This window comes from Lynx rufus, unplaced genomic scaffold (assembly GCF_022079265.1).
Source record: "Lynx rufus isolate CCGP_SWC_20201006 ecotype Redwood Valley unplaced genomic scaffold, mLynRuf1.p SCAF_18, whole genome shotgun sequence".
Lineage (NCBI taxonomy): Eukaryota > Metazoa > Chordata > Mammalia > Carnivora > Felidae > Lynx > Lynx rufus.
The window spans coordinates 30,093,804-30,111,251 of record NW_025814832.1 but is presented as its reverse complement, the minus strand read 5'-3'; the positions used below and the strand labels follow the sequence as shown (position 1 = coordinate 30,111,251).

Here is a 17,448-nt window from a genome sequence, read left to right as displayed (position 1 = left end):
AAAAGTACAGGGGGCGGGGGGAGGGGCGCCATCCAGAAGTGCCCCCACCCCCATCGAGGTCTGTCAGAAAGTTGAAGTCTGCTCTTTTGCCTTAGGGAGCCACAGGAGCCGGCGGAAAGAGAAGAAACCTAAAGAAACTCGGCTGCCCACCGACCCTTCCTGACTTTTGGAAATGGCGGGAGAAATCACAGAGACCGGGGAGCTCTATTCTCCCTACGTGAGTTTTACCCACATGGTTGCCACCGGCTCCTAGAGAAGCACGGTGCTTCCTCGACTGTACTAGCCATTGCCGCTGCTTTTGGACCCTGGCGAAAGCCAGGGTGGGGAACTCCATTCAGCAGGAGCCACGTTGCCGCTGTCCTGGCTCAGAGCATGTGATGGGAGTTGGCTCACGTGGTAGATGCTGGTCAGAGTGGTCAAGGAAACAAAACTGACTTGCTCACGCCTTGCGATATTTATGCCGGGGCCACTAACACTTTCGGGCTGTGCTGCTGTGGGTAGATGGTGATTGACAGCTGCTGCCTCTGGGTTTGCTCATCTCAGCAGTTTGAAAGTACTTTGGTTGCCAGCTGAGTTGTAAGTTGTGCAGCTTTTATGGTCTCGGATGGCGTAAGAGGCAGAGAAAGCAGAGACTTCCAAGTGCAGTTTGCTGGAGTCTGTAATTAGAACAATTAGAAGGACTGATTTCTTACTGTGTTGGGTCTGCGTTACCCCCGGCCCCCACCTCCCACCAGTACACCCAGTTTATCTTCCTTGTGTAATAAAAAGATTGGTCGTGGTTACATCAGAGTCCTCTTGCCTGGATACCTAGCTGGAGGATTGGAATAATCACATGATTGACTCATGTTGCTACTAAGTATCCCAGGGAAAAGCAGCACTGCCTTAAGTAGCAAAAGTCCTCTTTCTAGATCGACCTAACCTGTGGAGTCCCTGCTTTGTTTCTGCTAGCTTCCCAGACCCTCGAGCTGTGGTGTGATGGATAAGGAAGCATCTCTGAGGGGCACCTGGGTGGCTCAGTCAATTAAGCATCTCTTAATTTCGGCTCAGGTGGTGATCTCACAGTTTGTGAGTTCAAGTCCCGCATCAGGCTCTGTGCTGACAGTGTGGAGCCTGCTTGGAATGCTCTCTTCCTCTCTCTCTGCCCCTCCACCACTCATGCTGTCTCTCTCAAATAAGTAAATAAATAAATAAGCATCTCTGAAAATAGCTGGCAAAAAGCCATTTTCACACCAGAGTGTTCCTACTGGATCTGTGCCTTTTGTGTGTAGCACTAAAAGAGCCTCCTTCCCCTCAATAATTTATCGAGGGAAGTCTTTCTTGAACTTTGGACTGAGTCTCATTGTGGTCCTTTCATCTGAGGAATTGGGTAACAGCTCACAGCCTCCTCCTGGTATCAGCAGTGAAGTGTCCACATTGTCCATAAAAGTTCCTGCTGCTTCTCAGAGCATCTGTACGCTTAGAGATGAGAAAATGAGTTACACTGAGTTTTGAAAAGGAAAATATTTTGATATGCTCACTTTCTTGTGTGTCTCCAGTTCACATAATCATTTCACACGTCGGCGTATACCCACAGGAAATTGGGCAGTAGGCCTGAAGGCCTCAGTGGGTTCTGCTTCCCACCCCCGGTTTTCCTGTGTGATTGGTTTTGTTTGAGGGCCTACTCTGGGCATTTGCCATAAACAACTGCTTGCATTCTCTTATCCTACCGGTGGAGAGAGATGGGAAGAGATGGGCGGTGGTGAGGTGGTATTAGGCAGGAGTTAGCAGTCAGGGTTTGAGGAGAGATCATGCCTTTTTCCTGAGTTTTCCCCTGACTCTGCCATCCTGGGAGAGAGGTTCTTGATCCCTTGTGAGACCAGGAGAAGGGCATAAGGTTCCCCATCGGCAGAGCCCAGAAAAGCAGTGGAACTCCCTCCACTGCGGAGTGGAACTTCCCCCCACCAGCAGGCTTGGAATCCCCTGCTCAGCACAGGACAGGCATGACCCGCTCTCGAGGTCTTGGGAAACCGAGACACTGAGCACTTACTTGGTTCACGAAGGTGCATCAGCCCATAACTTGGGTTATTCGCAACACAGAGCCTCTCCCTACCTCTGTGTTGCCCTGTTGTCAGGTCTTTTCTGCTTCGCGGGTGTTAGGGATGTTTGCCTTAGCTTGCATTGTTCTGCATAAAAATACCTGTACTCGGCAGACTGGCCTCAGAGGACTTACCTGTCAGGCCCTCTCAAGGAGAGTGCCGGATTCAGAACACGGTTCAGGCCCACATGCCACCCCCACCTCGTCAAAGCGATCTCAGAACAGGCATGTCTGTTTCCCTATTTACGGGGACCAGGAGTGGCTCAGGACTGCGGGGATTGTGTGATCCAAATAGAGGATGCAGTGGACCACCACCTGCGCAAGGGTCAGTGGCCAAGGGCCCCCCTGCCAGCCAGTCTTGCCAAAGATCGTTGCTGTTGCTTTCGAAGGACAGGCCGCTTGCTTCCGCATCTCTTTGGCCTTCTGTTTCCTTTGACAAGTTCCTTTGACAAATTCCCCTTCATTGGGGAAGCGGGCAGAAACCACCGTTAACTCCTGCCTCGTGCACATCTGGGGGTGAGGCCGCCGGGCATTAGGTAAGGCAGCAGGAACGCTGCACTGACGTCCCTAGAGCACAGGGGAGCAGGTCCCCCATCCTGAGGAAGAGTGGAGAAGGGGAAGAGACGGTTTAGCCTGCAGCGGGGCTTTATTCTGCTTTTGGCCACACTTTCCACGAGGCTGTCCCCACAGAACCGTCAGGTAACCAGCAGAAGAGAACGTCTCCTTCCTCTTCCTCCTGCCCCACAACTACCTTTGACCTGGCTTGTGGCTTAGCTCAGATCTGCTCCCTGCTCCATAAGTCTACTCCTAGTTGGTCCTCGCTGACACCTTTGCTGAAGGTCAGAAGGGTTTAACTGTTGCCAGGAAGGTGAAGACATCTCATGTTATCCTACAGGGCTCCCTGAGCCCCCCTAGGCCCAGAGTACTCCCTCTGAAACTGAAGAATGTCAATAGTGCAAGAGAAGTGTGACTGCCCGTTTCTGCTCCTAACTGCTAACAGCACGTATCCCAGTTAACTCCTTTTGTAAAGTTCTTAAGGGTGTTTTTTCTTTTTAATCAAAAATTTTTAATTTTTATTAGAGCTCCATGCCCAGCACGGAGCCTGATGTAGGGGCTTAGTCCCACAACCCTGAGATCGTGACCTGAGCCAAAATCAAGAGTCAGACGCTCAACTGACTGCACCCAGGTGCCCTTTAAAGGTCTTTTTCCCTGAGACTTATTTGAAGTTTCTGTTGGGATTATGTCTTTATCAGCAGTGGTTCTCAGCTGGTGGCAGTCTTGCCCCTCTCCCCCCATATCCCAGGACATTTGGCAACGTCTGGAGACGTTTGTGATCATCCCAGCACAGGCATGAGGCTGGGGAGTACTAGAACCTAGTGGGTAGAGACCAGAGATGCTACTAAACATCCTACAATCCACAGGACAGCCCCACAACAGAAGAATCTGGCCCCAAATTCCAACAGTGCTCAGCCAGAGATAGACCCTTGACCCTTCATCTCAAGACCTTCAGGTATCACTGAATTCAAAAATGCCTCTTGTACTGTTACAAAACTTTCTGGCAAAGAACCGTCACTTTCCCTCTCACGAGAACCTTCACCAAGGCCATTTTCCATAAAGAATAAGGGTCTACCCTTCATATGTGTTCTTGCTTAGAAGGGCAACGTGCGGAGAACAAAGCTGCAGGGAGAGATGTAGGAACACGGTTCAACCTTGGTTTAATCCTTCTGGGATCTGTCTGTGTGATCACACTGAGACCATGGTGTTTACAACGGGACAGAGACTGTGAGGCTTACGTTAGAGAGGACCTCGCCAGGTCCAATCAGCTCAGCCAAGGATTCCTAGCTGGAGGCTGTGTGCCAGGCACCCTGAGAAGCGACACCGGGACCTCAGTTGTAGCAATGGGGAATGGATGAGTACACCAACGTCGAGAACCAGGACATAGGAAGTATTCTTGCTCTAGGGGTTCAAAAGTGGGGGCCGAGACTGGAAGGGCTTTGTGGGGGAAGCAGCATTTGCGTGTGTCCAAGTGCTGGGTGGGATTTGAGGGGCCGGTGGCCTGTGCCAAGTGTAAACAGACTGTGAGCAGAGCTCTTTCCCGTCTGCAGGATGCCTTCCTATCCAGCACTCAGATGTGCACTTAGCGCCTGCCTAGAAGCCTGTCCCTCCCTAACCACTGCCCGGCCCCTTATCCCCCAGCTCTATTAAAACAGCAACGACAACAACAACGCTGGGAGAATGGGCCCCAATTTGTGTGATAAAAAATTCAGTACATGGTTGTTTTAGAAAAATTTTCTAAATACAGAGAAGCACAGGGTGCCTGGGTGGCTCAGTCAGTTAAGTGTCTAACTCCTGATTTCATCTCAGGTTGTGATCCCAGGGTCATGGGATCAACCCCCACATCAGGCTCTGCGCTGAGCATAGAGCCTGCTTGGGATTCTCTCTCTCCCTCTCCCTCCACCCCCTCCCTCTCTTTCCCTCTCCCCCTCCCTCCCCACCCCCTGCCCCTCTCTCTTGCTTGTGTAGTCTCTCTCAAAATAAACTTGAAAATTTATACATATACATGTGTATATATACACACATACATATATAAAAAGTACATATTTCAAAGAACAAGGAAGTAAAAATGAGAGATGGGTAGGTGTTCACAGAGATTAAGTGTTTCTGTTGCTGTTTTAAACAGGGATAAGCAGTAAAGCAAACTGTAAATGAGCCAATGTCATAGAACACAGGAAGACCCGTTAGGAAGCAGCGGTCACAGCCCAGGCTGGAAGCGATTTAGGTTGTAAACAGGAGTATGACCAGAGGTAGCGACAAAAGACTCTTCAGAAGTAGAATCGCTAGGACTGGGATACGCGGGAGGGGAGAGGCGGGGGTGACTAGAGACCGTGGATTTGAGGTCTGTAGAAAGACTGATGCGGAGGTGAAGCCACAGGACTGAGTGAAGTTGCTGAAGGAAAGGAGACAGTTTACATCAGAGCGTAAGAAGGAGTAAAGACTAAGAAAGTCATTGGATTGGGCAAATAGGAGGTCATTGGTGATTTTGAAGAACATCGTTTCAAAAGAGCTCTGGGAGTGGAAACGCAAAGTACAGAAACTTGGAAATGAAGGTAGAGGAAATAGGTAGCTTCTTTGGTGAGTGGGGTTAAGGGTAGTGAGAGGATTGTGGTTTTTTTTTTTTTTAATGTTTGTTTATTTTTGAAAGAGTGTGAGTGGGAGAGGGGCAGAGAGAGAGGGAGACCAAGAATCCCAAGTAGGCTCTATGCACTGTCAGCACAGAGCCCAATGCAGGGCTCGAACCTACAAACCATGAGATCATGACCTGAGCTGAAGTCTGACACTTAACCGACTAAGCCACCCAGGCGCCCCGAGAGGGTGGTGTTTTAAAGGTGTCAAGGACATTTGTAGGCAGAGGGGAGGAGCTGGTAGGAAGAAGATTCCAGAAAGAAGGACTGAGCCCAGAAATTCGGGTGCAGGAGGAAGGTCACATGTTCCCCATGGGTAGAGAGGGAGTGGGAAAGATGCAGACACTGATTGTTGAATGAAGAGGGAGTGAAGCTGGCGGAGGGCACATCAGATGGCCTCAGTCACCTCTGTGACACAGGAAGCAGCCTTCAACTGAGAGAGGTGGAGGTCAGGGGCTAGGGCTTGAAGAGGTTTCCTGTGGGAAATGCCAAGAAGTCCATGGTGGAATAAAGAAAATCAATGCTGTTGGAGCACAGGTGAAGGAACCATTCATCTGTGGTAAAACCAGTCATTGTAATTAAAAAAAAAAAAAAAATTCCAGGAACTTTTAGCAGCTTCATATAGGAAATAGAGGAAGCAGGCGCTGGGTCTGTCCAAGGCTGGGGTCGGGAGGGTCAGAACAGGGGAGGGTGTGTGAATCATGGGTAGAGGGTAGAGAGCACTTTGTGGAACTAGCCCATTGTACACGAGGCCAAAGAATGCAAATGCGGCCAGAGTGGAGGGGGTGGCCTGCGTGGGGAGGGTGGGGGGACTGCAGGTGTTGGTGGGAATGGACAAGGCTGCAGGAGGCTTCAGCTCAGAGAAAGGAATTTCCTGATCGAGATCTAGAAACAGGAACATTACAATTAACAACTAGAGTCAAGGAGCGCCTGGGTGGCTCATTCGGTTGAACGTCCGACTTTGGCTCAGGTCATGATCTCACGGTTCGTGAATTCGAGCCCCGCGTCGAGCTCTGTGCTGACAGCTCGGAGCCTGGAGCCTGCTTTGGACTCTCTGTCTCCCTCCCTCCCTCTCTCTCTCTCTCTCTCTCTCTGCCCCTCCCTGACACACACACTGTTGCATGCATGCTCTCTCTCTCTCAAAAATACATTAAAAAAAAAAAAAGCAGCTAGAGAGTCAAGTCAGTGTGAATGAGAATTTAAAATCTGAAGTCAGTGACTCAGGAATTGCACGCAGAGCCTGGTTGTCAGGGGCGAGGGAGAGGGTCTGCTCGTGGGTACCTGTCTCCTTTTTGGAGTGATGAAGCAGAATTAAATGATGGTGCTAAGAACCAGTAAATTGTGTCCTTTAAAAGGGTGGTTTTTTTAATTAAGTTTTTTAATTTTAGTTCCAGTATAGTTAACATACAGTGTTAGAGTGATTCAGTCCCATACAACCCCGGGTGCTCATCACAACAAGTGCACCCCGTAACCCCCGTCACCTATTTCCCCCATTCCCCCCCCACCTCCCCTCTGGTACCCATCAGTTTGTTCTCTGTAGTTAATACTCTATTTCTTAGTCTCTTTTTTCCCTTTGCTCCTTCATTTTGTTTCTTAAATTCTACATATGAGAGAAATCACACGGTATTTCTCTTTCTGTATTGACTTATTTAGCGTTACACTTTCTAAATCCACCCATGTTGTTGCAAATGGCAAGATTTCATTCTTTTTATAGCTGAATAACATTTCAGTGTGTGTGTGTGTGTGTGTGTGTGTGTGTGTATGTATGTATATATGCCACTTCTTTATCCATCTGTTGATGGACACTTGGGCTGTTTCCATAATTTGGCTGTCATAAATAATGCTGCAGTTAACATAAGGGTGTATGTATCCCTTTGAATTAGTGTTTTTGGTATTTTTTGGGTAAATGCCCAGTAATGCAATTGCTGGATCATAGGTAGTTCTATTTTTAACTTTTTGTGGTGCCACCATACTGTTTTCCACAGTGGTTACACCAGTTTACATTCCCACCAGCAGTGCACAAGGGTTCCTGTCTCTCCACATCCTTGCCAACACTTGTTGTTTCTTGTGTTGTTGATTTCAGCCATTCTGACAGGTGTGAGGTGATGTCTTGCTTTGATTTTCATTTGCATTTCCCTGATGACTGATGTTGAGCATCTTTGCATGTGTCCGTAGGCCATCTGGATGTCTTCTTTGGGGAAATGTCTGTTCATGTCTTCTGCCCATTTTTTAATTGGATTATTTGGGTTTTGGCTACTGTATAAGTTTTTTATATATTTTGGATGCTAATTCTTCATCAGATATGTCATTGGCAAATACCTTAAAAGGGTGAATTTCATGACATGTGAATTCTATCTCAATTTACATAAGAATCTCTATCTCAATTTACATAAGTCAGTGTGGGCAGGGCGGTAGGGAAAAGGAAGCAGCATGAATGTTGACATCCCAACGGACAATGGCAAGAATGGATGAGAGCAGGGTTGGGTCATGTGCTGAGAGGTCTTGGGAAGAGTGCAGGTTTTTTGAGGTCAGCGCTGCGGTTCATCCTTGCGCCGGGTACCCCAGATGTGGCAGTGTGTCCTCAGGAAGCCTGCAGCCTGGTTGGGCAGAGAGCTAACCTCTGAGATGCAGCTTTGAATACTAGGAAATGGCAAGGTGATGGGGCGGTGCCCAAAAGCAGAGAAGGAACCAAACACCGGAGACCTCTTGGAAGGTCCGACAGAAGGCAGGACTTTAGCCTTCCAAGTGTTGATGTTCCCTTCCCTAGCATTTGGTTGCACAGCACGCCTTCTTAGAACCTCGGCCGAATTCTCCCTTCTGACCTGCTTCTCTGGCCTCCCTGCCTCCAGTTTGGCTGTCACCCAGGGTCATCTTTGGGAGCCACTGCCGGGAGAGGTTAATTAATTTCAGAGCTTGAAGGTCACTTCTGTTGCTTCCAGGTGGGACTGGTGTACATGTTTAACCTCATCGTGGGCACTGGTGCACTCACCATGCCCAAGGCCTTTGCCACCGCCGGGTGGCTCGTCAGCCTGGTCCTGCTGGTGTTCCTGGGCTTCATGAGGTAAGAGGCTGGCACGCAGGGGCCGGGAGGAGGCTGCCCAGGGAGTCCTGACTTCTCTTCATTAACATGAGGGAGCGTGCCCGGGGGGCAGGGAGATGTCCACGGTGAATCCTAACCAGAGTGGCCCAGAGACAGGAAAGGAGACGCAAAGGCCTCCAGGTCTCATGCTAATGGAGCAGTTACACAATCTAATCAGTTAAGAGTCAAGACATCCAACTGGGCTTTGGAATGTTTCACGTGGCGCTCACGTTGCCTCTCTGACTGGTTGACCTCCCCGGTTGTATGCTTTAGTGATGGTACCATCATCAATTTTTGTTCTTCGAGAAAATACCACCTAGCCACAGAAACAGAATCTGACAAACATCTACAGTGATAGGGAAGTCAGTTTGGAATTTAGAATTTGCTTAAGATAGCCCACAAAGTAAGTGATTATTAACACACGGGGAGGCTCGTAATCACATGTTAATCTCAGCCCACTTTGTGCCTAGCTGCAAAGAGGTGCCCGGTGCCTTCCCAAGCTTTCAGGGGCACCCGCTCCTAGAGCCAGGTGTGTGGGGTTCACCAGCTGGTGCCTCACAGAGGGTAGATCCTACTTGAGGCTCCTCTCGGATTCTGCATGCAGGTGGGGAGTCATTCAGCAAGTGCCCCAGGCTCGTAAGGGATTTAGGACTATGCATTTCCAGGTGGGAATCTACAGGCTGCCAAAAAGAGGCAAGGGAACACCTGGAAACACCCCTCAGAAGGACCTTCCCTGGGAGAAGTGACACCAGGCACTGTTCTTGGGTTGGGTTACAGGTGAAGCAAATTGGGACATAGAAGAGGCTGGATGGGAAAACGCTCACATTTCTGTTTCTTCACTCATTTTCTCTTGGGGGGGTTTCGTGGCCATCCTTGGCTCATTACATACTGCAAGTCCTTGTCCTTCTGTGGCTCTGCTGTCCCCTTTAAAGGACCTTCAGCACAGGCAGCTGTCTGAATGGGAGGTGATTATTGGGGGCCCCCAGGTAGGGGCGGCCATGCCCCCTCCCTGCTCAGCCCATTTATATTTGAACATGATCGATGAGTTGGCTTTGTGCAACCATGAGAATCCTTTTTATGCCTTAACTAAGATTGATTCTAGTTTTATTTGCAAAAAGAAGGGAAAATCTGAAGTCCTTAAAATGGTCACTTAGGCAAGATAATGAGAAACCTTTCCAGAAGGTGCTGAGGCCCTGGAATGGGAGTTTCAGGACTGGCTGCCCTCCACCCCCCGAGATGGAGCGGATGTGGCTGAGCAGTCAGCCTGTGGCAAGTGAAGGCACTTGAGGAGGGCTGGGCTAGAGCCTCAAGAAGGAGGGAGATGACTGTGCTGTCTGGGGTCCTTCAGCAGGGAGAGACTCCACCCTTGGGTTTACCAGTAGGAGGGCGGCTCCCCCCTCCCCCCCACCCTGCCCCGCAGCTCTGCTGACTGGAGGACCCATGCACTCCAGCTCCGGCTGAAGTCTGGGCCTCTCCAGCTTCCCTAAGCGGAAGAAGAGAGAAGATGGTTTTGCGCTCTAGTTTGACTCCGCAGCAAATGTCTGGTGCCACCTCTCAGTGTCCTTTTTGACTCGAGCCATAAAAATGCAAGCTTATTTTTACATTTGCTAGGTTATCAGGAAAGTAAAGGTACTGCCGAAAAAGGAAGGAAAGACAGAAACATGGAAACACATTCTGGAACCTAATGTCCTTTCCAGTTATCCGTGCTGTGCCCCGTCCATCAGTGAATGGACCTGGGAGCTGACTGCTTGTCTGTGTCCCAGCACGGAGAGTGGAGAGCTGCCCGCTGCCCTTCCCAGAAGCTTTCAGAAGGCCCATTGTGAATCGGCCTCCTCCCTGCTCTGCCCCCAGCAGGCCCCCTCTTAGTGTGCGGTACCACATCGCCCCATGTCCCCTCTTCCCCCAGGCTCACGCTCTACCCCCGGCCCCCATCAGCTTATTTCACACCCCTCTCTCCCGTGCATCAAAACATATTCTAAACATAGACAAGGACATGAAGGCAAGCACGCAAGACGTCCCTTACGCACACACATTTTACCAGGTCAAATGCATCTCGAAAGTCCCCTAGGGAACAGCTCTCAGAAGAGAAAATGCTTTGGGCTTCTTGGTCTTGAAACGATTTTTCCTTTTTCATTGTGCCACCTCCAACCTCCCACCTGCCTTTGACAATTAAACTGTGCCCTTACTCCGCAGCTTTGTGACGACTACCTTCGTGATAGAGGCCATGGCCGCGGCCAACGCTCAGCTCCACTGGAAAAGGATGGAAAACCACCAGGTGTGTGTATTGCCCTTGTCTCCAGGCTGCGCCTCTGGCCAATTGTGTGCTAGAAGAGGCAGCCCTCAGGGGCCAGTTCTTTCCCTCCCGATGTGTAGGGGGCTCACGTCCACTGCATGTCTCCAAGACCCTTGTTCCAGAGCCAAAGCTTTACAGCCGCATAAGCTCACTGAACACATGCAGCCTCTGCTCCCTTAGCATCATGTCAGGGGTCCCCTTGAGCCCCCTACTGTGAGCTCACTCATCATTCTGAACCTCTAGTCCCAGGAACAGCATTGCAGCTTCAGATCTGACATCTGCGTGTCTGTGCCTTCTCATGTGACAGCACGGAGGTGTTGAGAGGTGCCCCTAATTAGATGCCTTCTGGAAAGAAAGATCAAAGGAAATGGGTTTTCCAGTTTCCCGTGGGTTTTCTGTAGAGTTACGTGCCCCTCTTTTTTCCTTGTTTGTCCCCTCCCTCCCCCCGCCCCACCCCCTCCTAGGAGGAGGAAGAGGAGGACTCCTCCACAGCCTCCGACAGTGACGTCCTTGTTCAGGACAACTACGAGCGGGCAGAGAAACGACCCATCCTTTCAGTGCGTAAGTCTTGGGGTTACGGGCCGGCAGGCACCTCCCTCTGGTCCACAAGCTTCTTCCCTTGTAGAGAGAGCAAGGGAGTCTCTCTGCAGAGACCATCAGGCCAGAGCACTAGCCAGGGACCCGGGATTCACCACTTGCTCATGTTAGCGGCTTGGTCAGGCTACTCACCTCATCACCCTGGGCACACTGGAAGCTTGAACTGATGTGAGGTGTTCCACTCATCCTCCTGTCCCACCAATCACGCATGTCTGGCAGGTCCCTCCCCGCTCCAGCCGAGCCAGGGCCACGTGACCCAGCTTTTCTTCTCCCCTCCATTACCAGCACCCCTGGATCCCTCTCTATATATTGTTTTAAACATTTCGAGTGGAGAAACATTAGAAGTTTTTGCAAGAATTTGAAATGCTGGGGCACCTGGGTGACTCGGTTAGTTGAGCATCCAACTCTTGGTTTCAACTCGGGTCATGATCTCGTGGTTTGTGAGTTTGAGCCCCGCGTCAGGCTCTGTGCTGACAGTGTGGAGCCTGCTTGGGATTCTCTCTCTCCCTGCTCTCTCTCTCTCTGCTCCTACCCCACTTGTGCTCACTCTCTCTCAAAATAAATAAACTTAAAAAAAATAAAGAGAATTTGAAATGCTTGAGGATTTCCTCAGTCTAGAGAATTTAGTGAACTTAGTGCCCTCTCTAGGAGCTTCTCCGAATGAAAACCACTTTCTCTTCCTTGTCCTTTTGGCTCCACAGAGAGACGTGGATCTCTGAACCTTTTTGAAATCACAGACCGGGTGGAGATGGGACAGATGGCCTCCATGTTCTTCAATAAAGGTATGAGTTCTTTCTCAAGGTGGGGTGAGGGCAGTCCAACAGACCTTGACAACTAGGGAGGGGGCTGACGGTGTCGGCCAGATCCCAGTGCGTTTGCGAGGCCACCTTGCCGAGAGGCCTGAGCCGCTCTCATTGTTTTCCTGAATCTCTCCCCACTCATCAGCATTAGAAATAGAGAAGCAGCTCCTTGGCTCTTTTTGCTCATAGAGGTCAGGAATCCTAAACAGCTTTCCAAGGAAGGAAGCCAGTGGAGCTGGCTGGTAGTTTTATGCCTCTTGCTCGATTGCTTCTGACTTGTCTCTCTTTCCTTCTGGACTGTTCAGTCTAGAACAACACAGGACAGCTACCTGTGACAGTGGTAGGATACACCATGCACATGCCTCTGTGTGTGTGTGCCTGTCTGTGTGTGTGTGTCTCTCTCTCTCTGTCTCTCTCTCTCTCTCTCTCCCCCTCTCTCCACCAGTGGCCAGCAGAGGGCGCCAGGAGTCCACACACAAGGTTACTGTCTTGGAATCTGTGTCTGATCGTGACCCCTCCTCACTCTACCTGCTCCTTAGCAGGACTGGTTACAGCTGAAAGGATCCCCCCACCCCACCCCCAGCTCAGACGCTGGGTCGCTGGGTGTTCTGTGACAACACTCTATACCTCCCTGGCAAATGTTGTTCTTTGGAAGATGTGCTGTTTAAGGGTATGGTTTTTCAGTACCCAGACCTGTCCGTTTCCTCTTCAGAGACAGTCAGACACATCTCAATAAATCCTGTCTTTGTAAGGATTTTATCTTTGGAAGATCCTCTGCCCTTTGGTCACAGAGGGGTGGCATCTCCACCGATTCTTTCCCATCTCCAGTGTGGCTGCAGTAACTTGGAGCCTGGGGAATTATAGAAACCAGAGTCTTCTCGACTGCTTTTCAGGACATTAAGCATTTGGTTTATCACTGGTGGTGTGATTTGACCGTCCAGTCTGGAATGTCATGATCATCAGCCAATGATTGCCTGAGGGTCTGGTTCCTGCTTCCCTACCAGCCTCACAGAGGCTTCCAGAATTCGTGAAAATCAGACTGGTTGTGTCCAGCCCACTCTGTGATTTTCCTTTGCTCCATTTATACCTCTCCCCATCTCATTAGACGAAGATAAGAGCATAAACATTTCCCCCTGGCAGCCGCACCCAATCCCCCTGCAAACGCAAACTTTGGAGAGAAAACGCACATTGGAGGGAGGACATCTGCCTTTGAAACTTCCTTTCCGATGAGCGTGTTTTACAGTCTGCCCTGACTTCTGTAACAATTCTGGGAACCCGTGGTTTTGGTGTTTTTTTCTCCCCCTCCAGACGAGACTTCTAGTTTACCCAAATCTAACAGAAAAAAAAGGAGCACTTTCATACAAGGGCAGCCTCACACTTAGGGGACACTGTCTTCCTCTGCTTAGCGTTTCCCACGCTCGGCACTATTGACACTTAGACTGGGTCCTTCTTTGTTGTGGGGCCTGTCCTGTGCATTGTGGGATGTTAAGCAGCATCCTTGGCCTCCACCCACTAGGTGCCAATAGCACCTGTCAGTTGTGACAACCAAAACATCTTCAAATGTTGGCAGATGTCCCCGGTGAGGATTGTGAGGCAATCACACTCCGGGGGGAAAACCACTGCTCTGTTCTATTCCTAATTCACGGGCAGTTCTATTCCCCTTTGGAAGGACCCCCCCACCCCCCACAACAAGCCCCCTTGGGGTCCAGGCTCACTTGTGACCAGCAGTGCCAGGCCTCGTCATTGCTGTCTTCTCAGGAAGTTCATTGATCCCCCTATTTTGTGTCTAGTAATGAAATTTATTGATCAGGGAGGGTCAATGGCAGTTTATAACCAGAGCTGGCACCGTAGTCCACAGGCGAGTGGAGGGAGGGTGAGTGGTGGGGGGAGGGCACCACCTCTCTGCAGAGAACATTGGTGTCAGAGCAGAAAGACAGGCTGGGGCACAGGCTGTACCTGGAGCGTGGGGTTTGAGTGACAGCCAGACCCCAGGGGCCACTAAGCTTGGACATTGACTTTGTCTGAGGCCCTCCAGAGTTCTTGCAAGAACCGTATTTTCTTAGTCTTTTTCCCCCAGACTCCTAGGAGCAGAGCTGACCTCAAATAGCCCAGGAGGAACATGTCCCTGGCTTTCCCCTTGGGGACCCCAGAGGCTCTTCAGAGCCACCAGGATTAGAAGGGAACTGTCACTTCATTTTTTTTTTTTTCTGTTCTCAGAGAAGCCAGCAGCTTAAGACCAGTGACATCAAAAATGAGCAGTCAGTCTGAACAGGAGTTTGAGACTGGCTGTCTGGGGGCATGACCCTGAGGTTGTAGAGCCCGGATGCTTTTTTTCAGAGCTTTTACACCTGGTCTTTAAAGCTCGAATCACACATGGAATTTAGCACAGGTACAGTTCTCGCTGTACAGGATCGAATATAGTCAGGGACTTGCCAGGGTCAGGAAGCAAGGTCAGTAGCACTGGGGCTAGAGCCTACGTTCCCAGTTCCTGGTTCAGCCCTCCCCCACCCAGAGGAAGAGGGGAGCAAGGTTTGCCTCTGTGGAGGGAGCTTCCAAAGGCAGCGTCCTCCCTTGCAACCATTTTGACCATGAGCTTGTCTTAAGTGCCCCCTCCTACTGCCCCCTCTGTCACCAGCACCCCCAGCCACCTCTTCCCATCCAGGGCTTGGTGAATAGTCAGACTCAGAACGAGGCACTTGGTCTTTAGAAATCAAGGGCTTTTTACCCTCTTGATTTCAGCTTCAGAAGCTGGACCATTTTTTGTTTTGTTTTCCACCAGCCTCTATTGTAGAGTCCTGTGTTTGGCTGCAAAGGGGCCCTGATCCAGGCACACTTGGGTTCAGCCTCCTGACTCAGGGTCCCTCCCCTTCTCCTGCCCAGGCAGCTTGTCCCAAGCATGAAGGCCCCTCTGAGCCTCCCCAGCCAGCCCCCGCCTCACACTGCCCTGCATTTGCCTGCTTTCGGAGCGTCTGATGCTGCAGGCCTCATTTAGCCTCACAGGTGAAAGTCCGGGTTGGCTGTGTCTCCTGCCGCATCGCAGTGTAACCAATCAGGCAGCACAAGCCACAGGACGCTGTTGTTTTCTTTTTGTAGAAAGTAAACAGCCTGAGAAAGGAAAGCTATGGAAGAGGTAGAGACTTCACCATCAGAAAAGAACATGGGCGTCTCTGTAGCTCCCTGACCAATGACTCTGTTCCTTTCAGTGGGGGTCAACTTGTTCTATTTCTGCATCATCATTTACCTGTACGGGGATTTGGCCATCTATGCTGCCGCCGTGCCCTTCTCCCTCATGCAGGTGACTTGGTGAGTGTCCCCCTTGCCCTGCTCGGCCAGTTGGGCAGAGCTTTTGGTAGAAGCACAACACCAAGCAAACTGTCAGCATCTAAAGGACGGAGATGCCCGAGGCCCTTTTCTGCATGTACTGCAGCCGGCTGTGCACTTTGTCCTTTGGAAACGTGCCCCTCGTCATTGTCCCCCTCCCTGCCCCATTGGGAAGATGACTAGGATTCCCACCAGGGGCTCCTGAGCTGCCAGGACATGGCGCTCTGGGAACAGTGGCACCTGCCCTAGGAGGAGGGCGTGATTCGTGGAGAGTCAGGCTGTCTGGCCCTGAAGCAGTGGCGGTGGGAGCAGAGGCTCAGCGGTGGCTAATAATTAGTAACATTGCGTCCTGTCTGCTTCCAGCTGAGCGGGGGCCACACTGAGCCACTCTTCTCTTTATCAGCAGTGCCACTGGCAATGAGTCCTGTGGTGTGGAGGCCGACACCAAGCACAACGACACGGACCCGTGCTGGGGGCCCCTGCGCCGCGTGGACGCCTACCGCATCTACCTGGTGAGTGGCCTCGCCTCTGCCCAGCCTGGGTGGCTGGGGGCATTTGAACCAGAGAGGAGGGTCTGCACAGCTCCACGCTCTGGCTGGTTACTGGGGCCACGGCCCTGGGCACAAAACTGACCACGTTACTGAGAACGTAGCCTGTGTGTCCCGGTGACCAGGCCTCAGTCGCGCATGACTTACAGCTGGCATCCAGGTCGTTGCCAGCTCCGGGCCCTGAACTCTTGTAAATTTCGCTCGGGGTTTGAGGGGCATCCTGAGCACAGCTCTTCAAGAGTGTCAGAACTAATTTTCCAGAGACTTGCCGCGTTTTGACCTTACTCCTGGCCAGCCCCGGAGCATATGGTAGGTGCCGGGCTTCCTGACTGGGCATGCAGGACTGAGCCATCTCATGGTTGGCCCTGACCACACACAGGCTCTCCAGATAGGGAAGGATCAGCCCAGCTCTCTCCCTGTCTTCCCTCCTCCCTGCAGACAAGGGAAGAAGATGAATCTCCAGGCTGTTCTCGGTTGCTCTGTGCCATTGGGGCGGGGAGAGTTGGAGCCAAAAACCACGCCAGACGGGTCTTGGGTAATAAGATACGAAACCAGAGGCAGTTATTTATCTCTGCCTGCTTTGTGGGCGGGACTCAGAAATGCTTCCCTTTCCCTTTTGCGGCATCCATTAATATTCTCTGCCTCCTCTTGGTCCTCCTCAACCCTGACACATATTTAGGTGTGTGAGGTGACACACAGTTTGACACGTGGCCACTTGGCTGCTATGGGGCCGGGAGGCAGGGTTCAGGAGAGAGCTGAGCCTTTCGGGGAGTTGGCCTCCTTGTTATCTGTCCTGGCAAAGGCTTGTGTAGGACCTGCCAGCTGTGTCACCTGGTTTGGAGTTTGTTAACCCAGGGACACCGAAAGGTGGTTTTGCCTTCCCAGTCCTGCCCCGTGGACCTGCCGAAGGAGTCCTGTGGCCCAGGCCACGGGAGAGATTTGTTTTCCACTTCTGTGTTGCTGGAGCAGTCGAATGGTCTGGTGTTTCTCTCCCTCATTCACCTGTGGCTAGAATCATATCTCAGATCCACCCCCCCACTCCTGCCACCCCACCACAGGTCTGGTGGGGATTTGGTATTCATTCCCTGGCACTATTCCCTGCTTCCCCAGTCTGGGGGAGGGGGGCCGCTGGGAGGGCAGCCCAGCTGAGGCCTGTTAGCCTCTTAGCATTTAAACAGACCATCATTGATTAAATTAGCCAAAGTGTTAGTTAAATGTAAGGCTCTAGATCTCTAGATCCTAACTGGGTGAAGGAGGAGGTGGAGGAAAGGGTCCAAGAGGCTCAACACAGACACAGGAGCATATCCAGGGCAGAGGCACCAGACCTCAGGTGGGTCTTTCCACGAGAGGCTGTTAGACTTTGTGCTGAATCTACCTGGCACGTCCCCTCCCCAGCAACACAGATACAGAGTACTGGGAATATTGGCTGCTGCCATTTGTCTGGTAAATTATTTAGAAGCGTTATCATTGCCTTATTAAATTGTTCCTTCACTTATTCCTGTAAACCTTCCACATGACGGGAGCCTCCCTCCTTGAATCTCAATAGCTCCCTGA

At 51.1% G+C, this 17,448-nt stretch overlaps 1 protein-coding gene across 2 annotated transcripts in view; it reads left to right on the top strand.

The window, feature by feature from the left end:
• The first annotated feature begins 96 nt into the window (after nucleotides 1–96).
• TMEM104 (transmembrane protein 104) overlaps nucleotides 97–17,448 on the top strand; it is a 58,909-nt gene continuing 41,557 nt past the window's right edge. The window contains exons 1-7 of one of the 2 annotated variants that reach the window (XM_047081448.1): nucleotides 97–217; nucleotides 8,196–8,317; nucleotides 10,529–10,610; nucleotides 11,093–11,189; nucleotides 11,927–12,007; nucleotides 15,229–15,328; nucleotides 15,753–15,858. In XM_047081448.1, coding sequence (XP_046937404.1) covers nucleotides 173–217; nucleotides 8,196–8,317; nucleotides 10,529–10,610; nucleotides 11,093–11,189; nucleotides 11,927–12,007; nucleotides 15,229–15,328; nucleotides 15,753–15,858 — 633 coding nt within the window. In that variant the 5' untranslated portion in view covers nucleotides 97–172. Of the gene's footprint in view, nucleotides 218–8,195; nucleotides 8,318–10,528; nucleotides 10,611–11,092; nucleotides 11,190–11,926; nucleotides 12,008–15,228; nucleotides 15,329–15,749; nucleotides 15,859–17,448 lie in introns of both variants that reach the window. The other variant, XM_047081447.1, reaches the window with a different exon arrangement.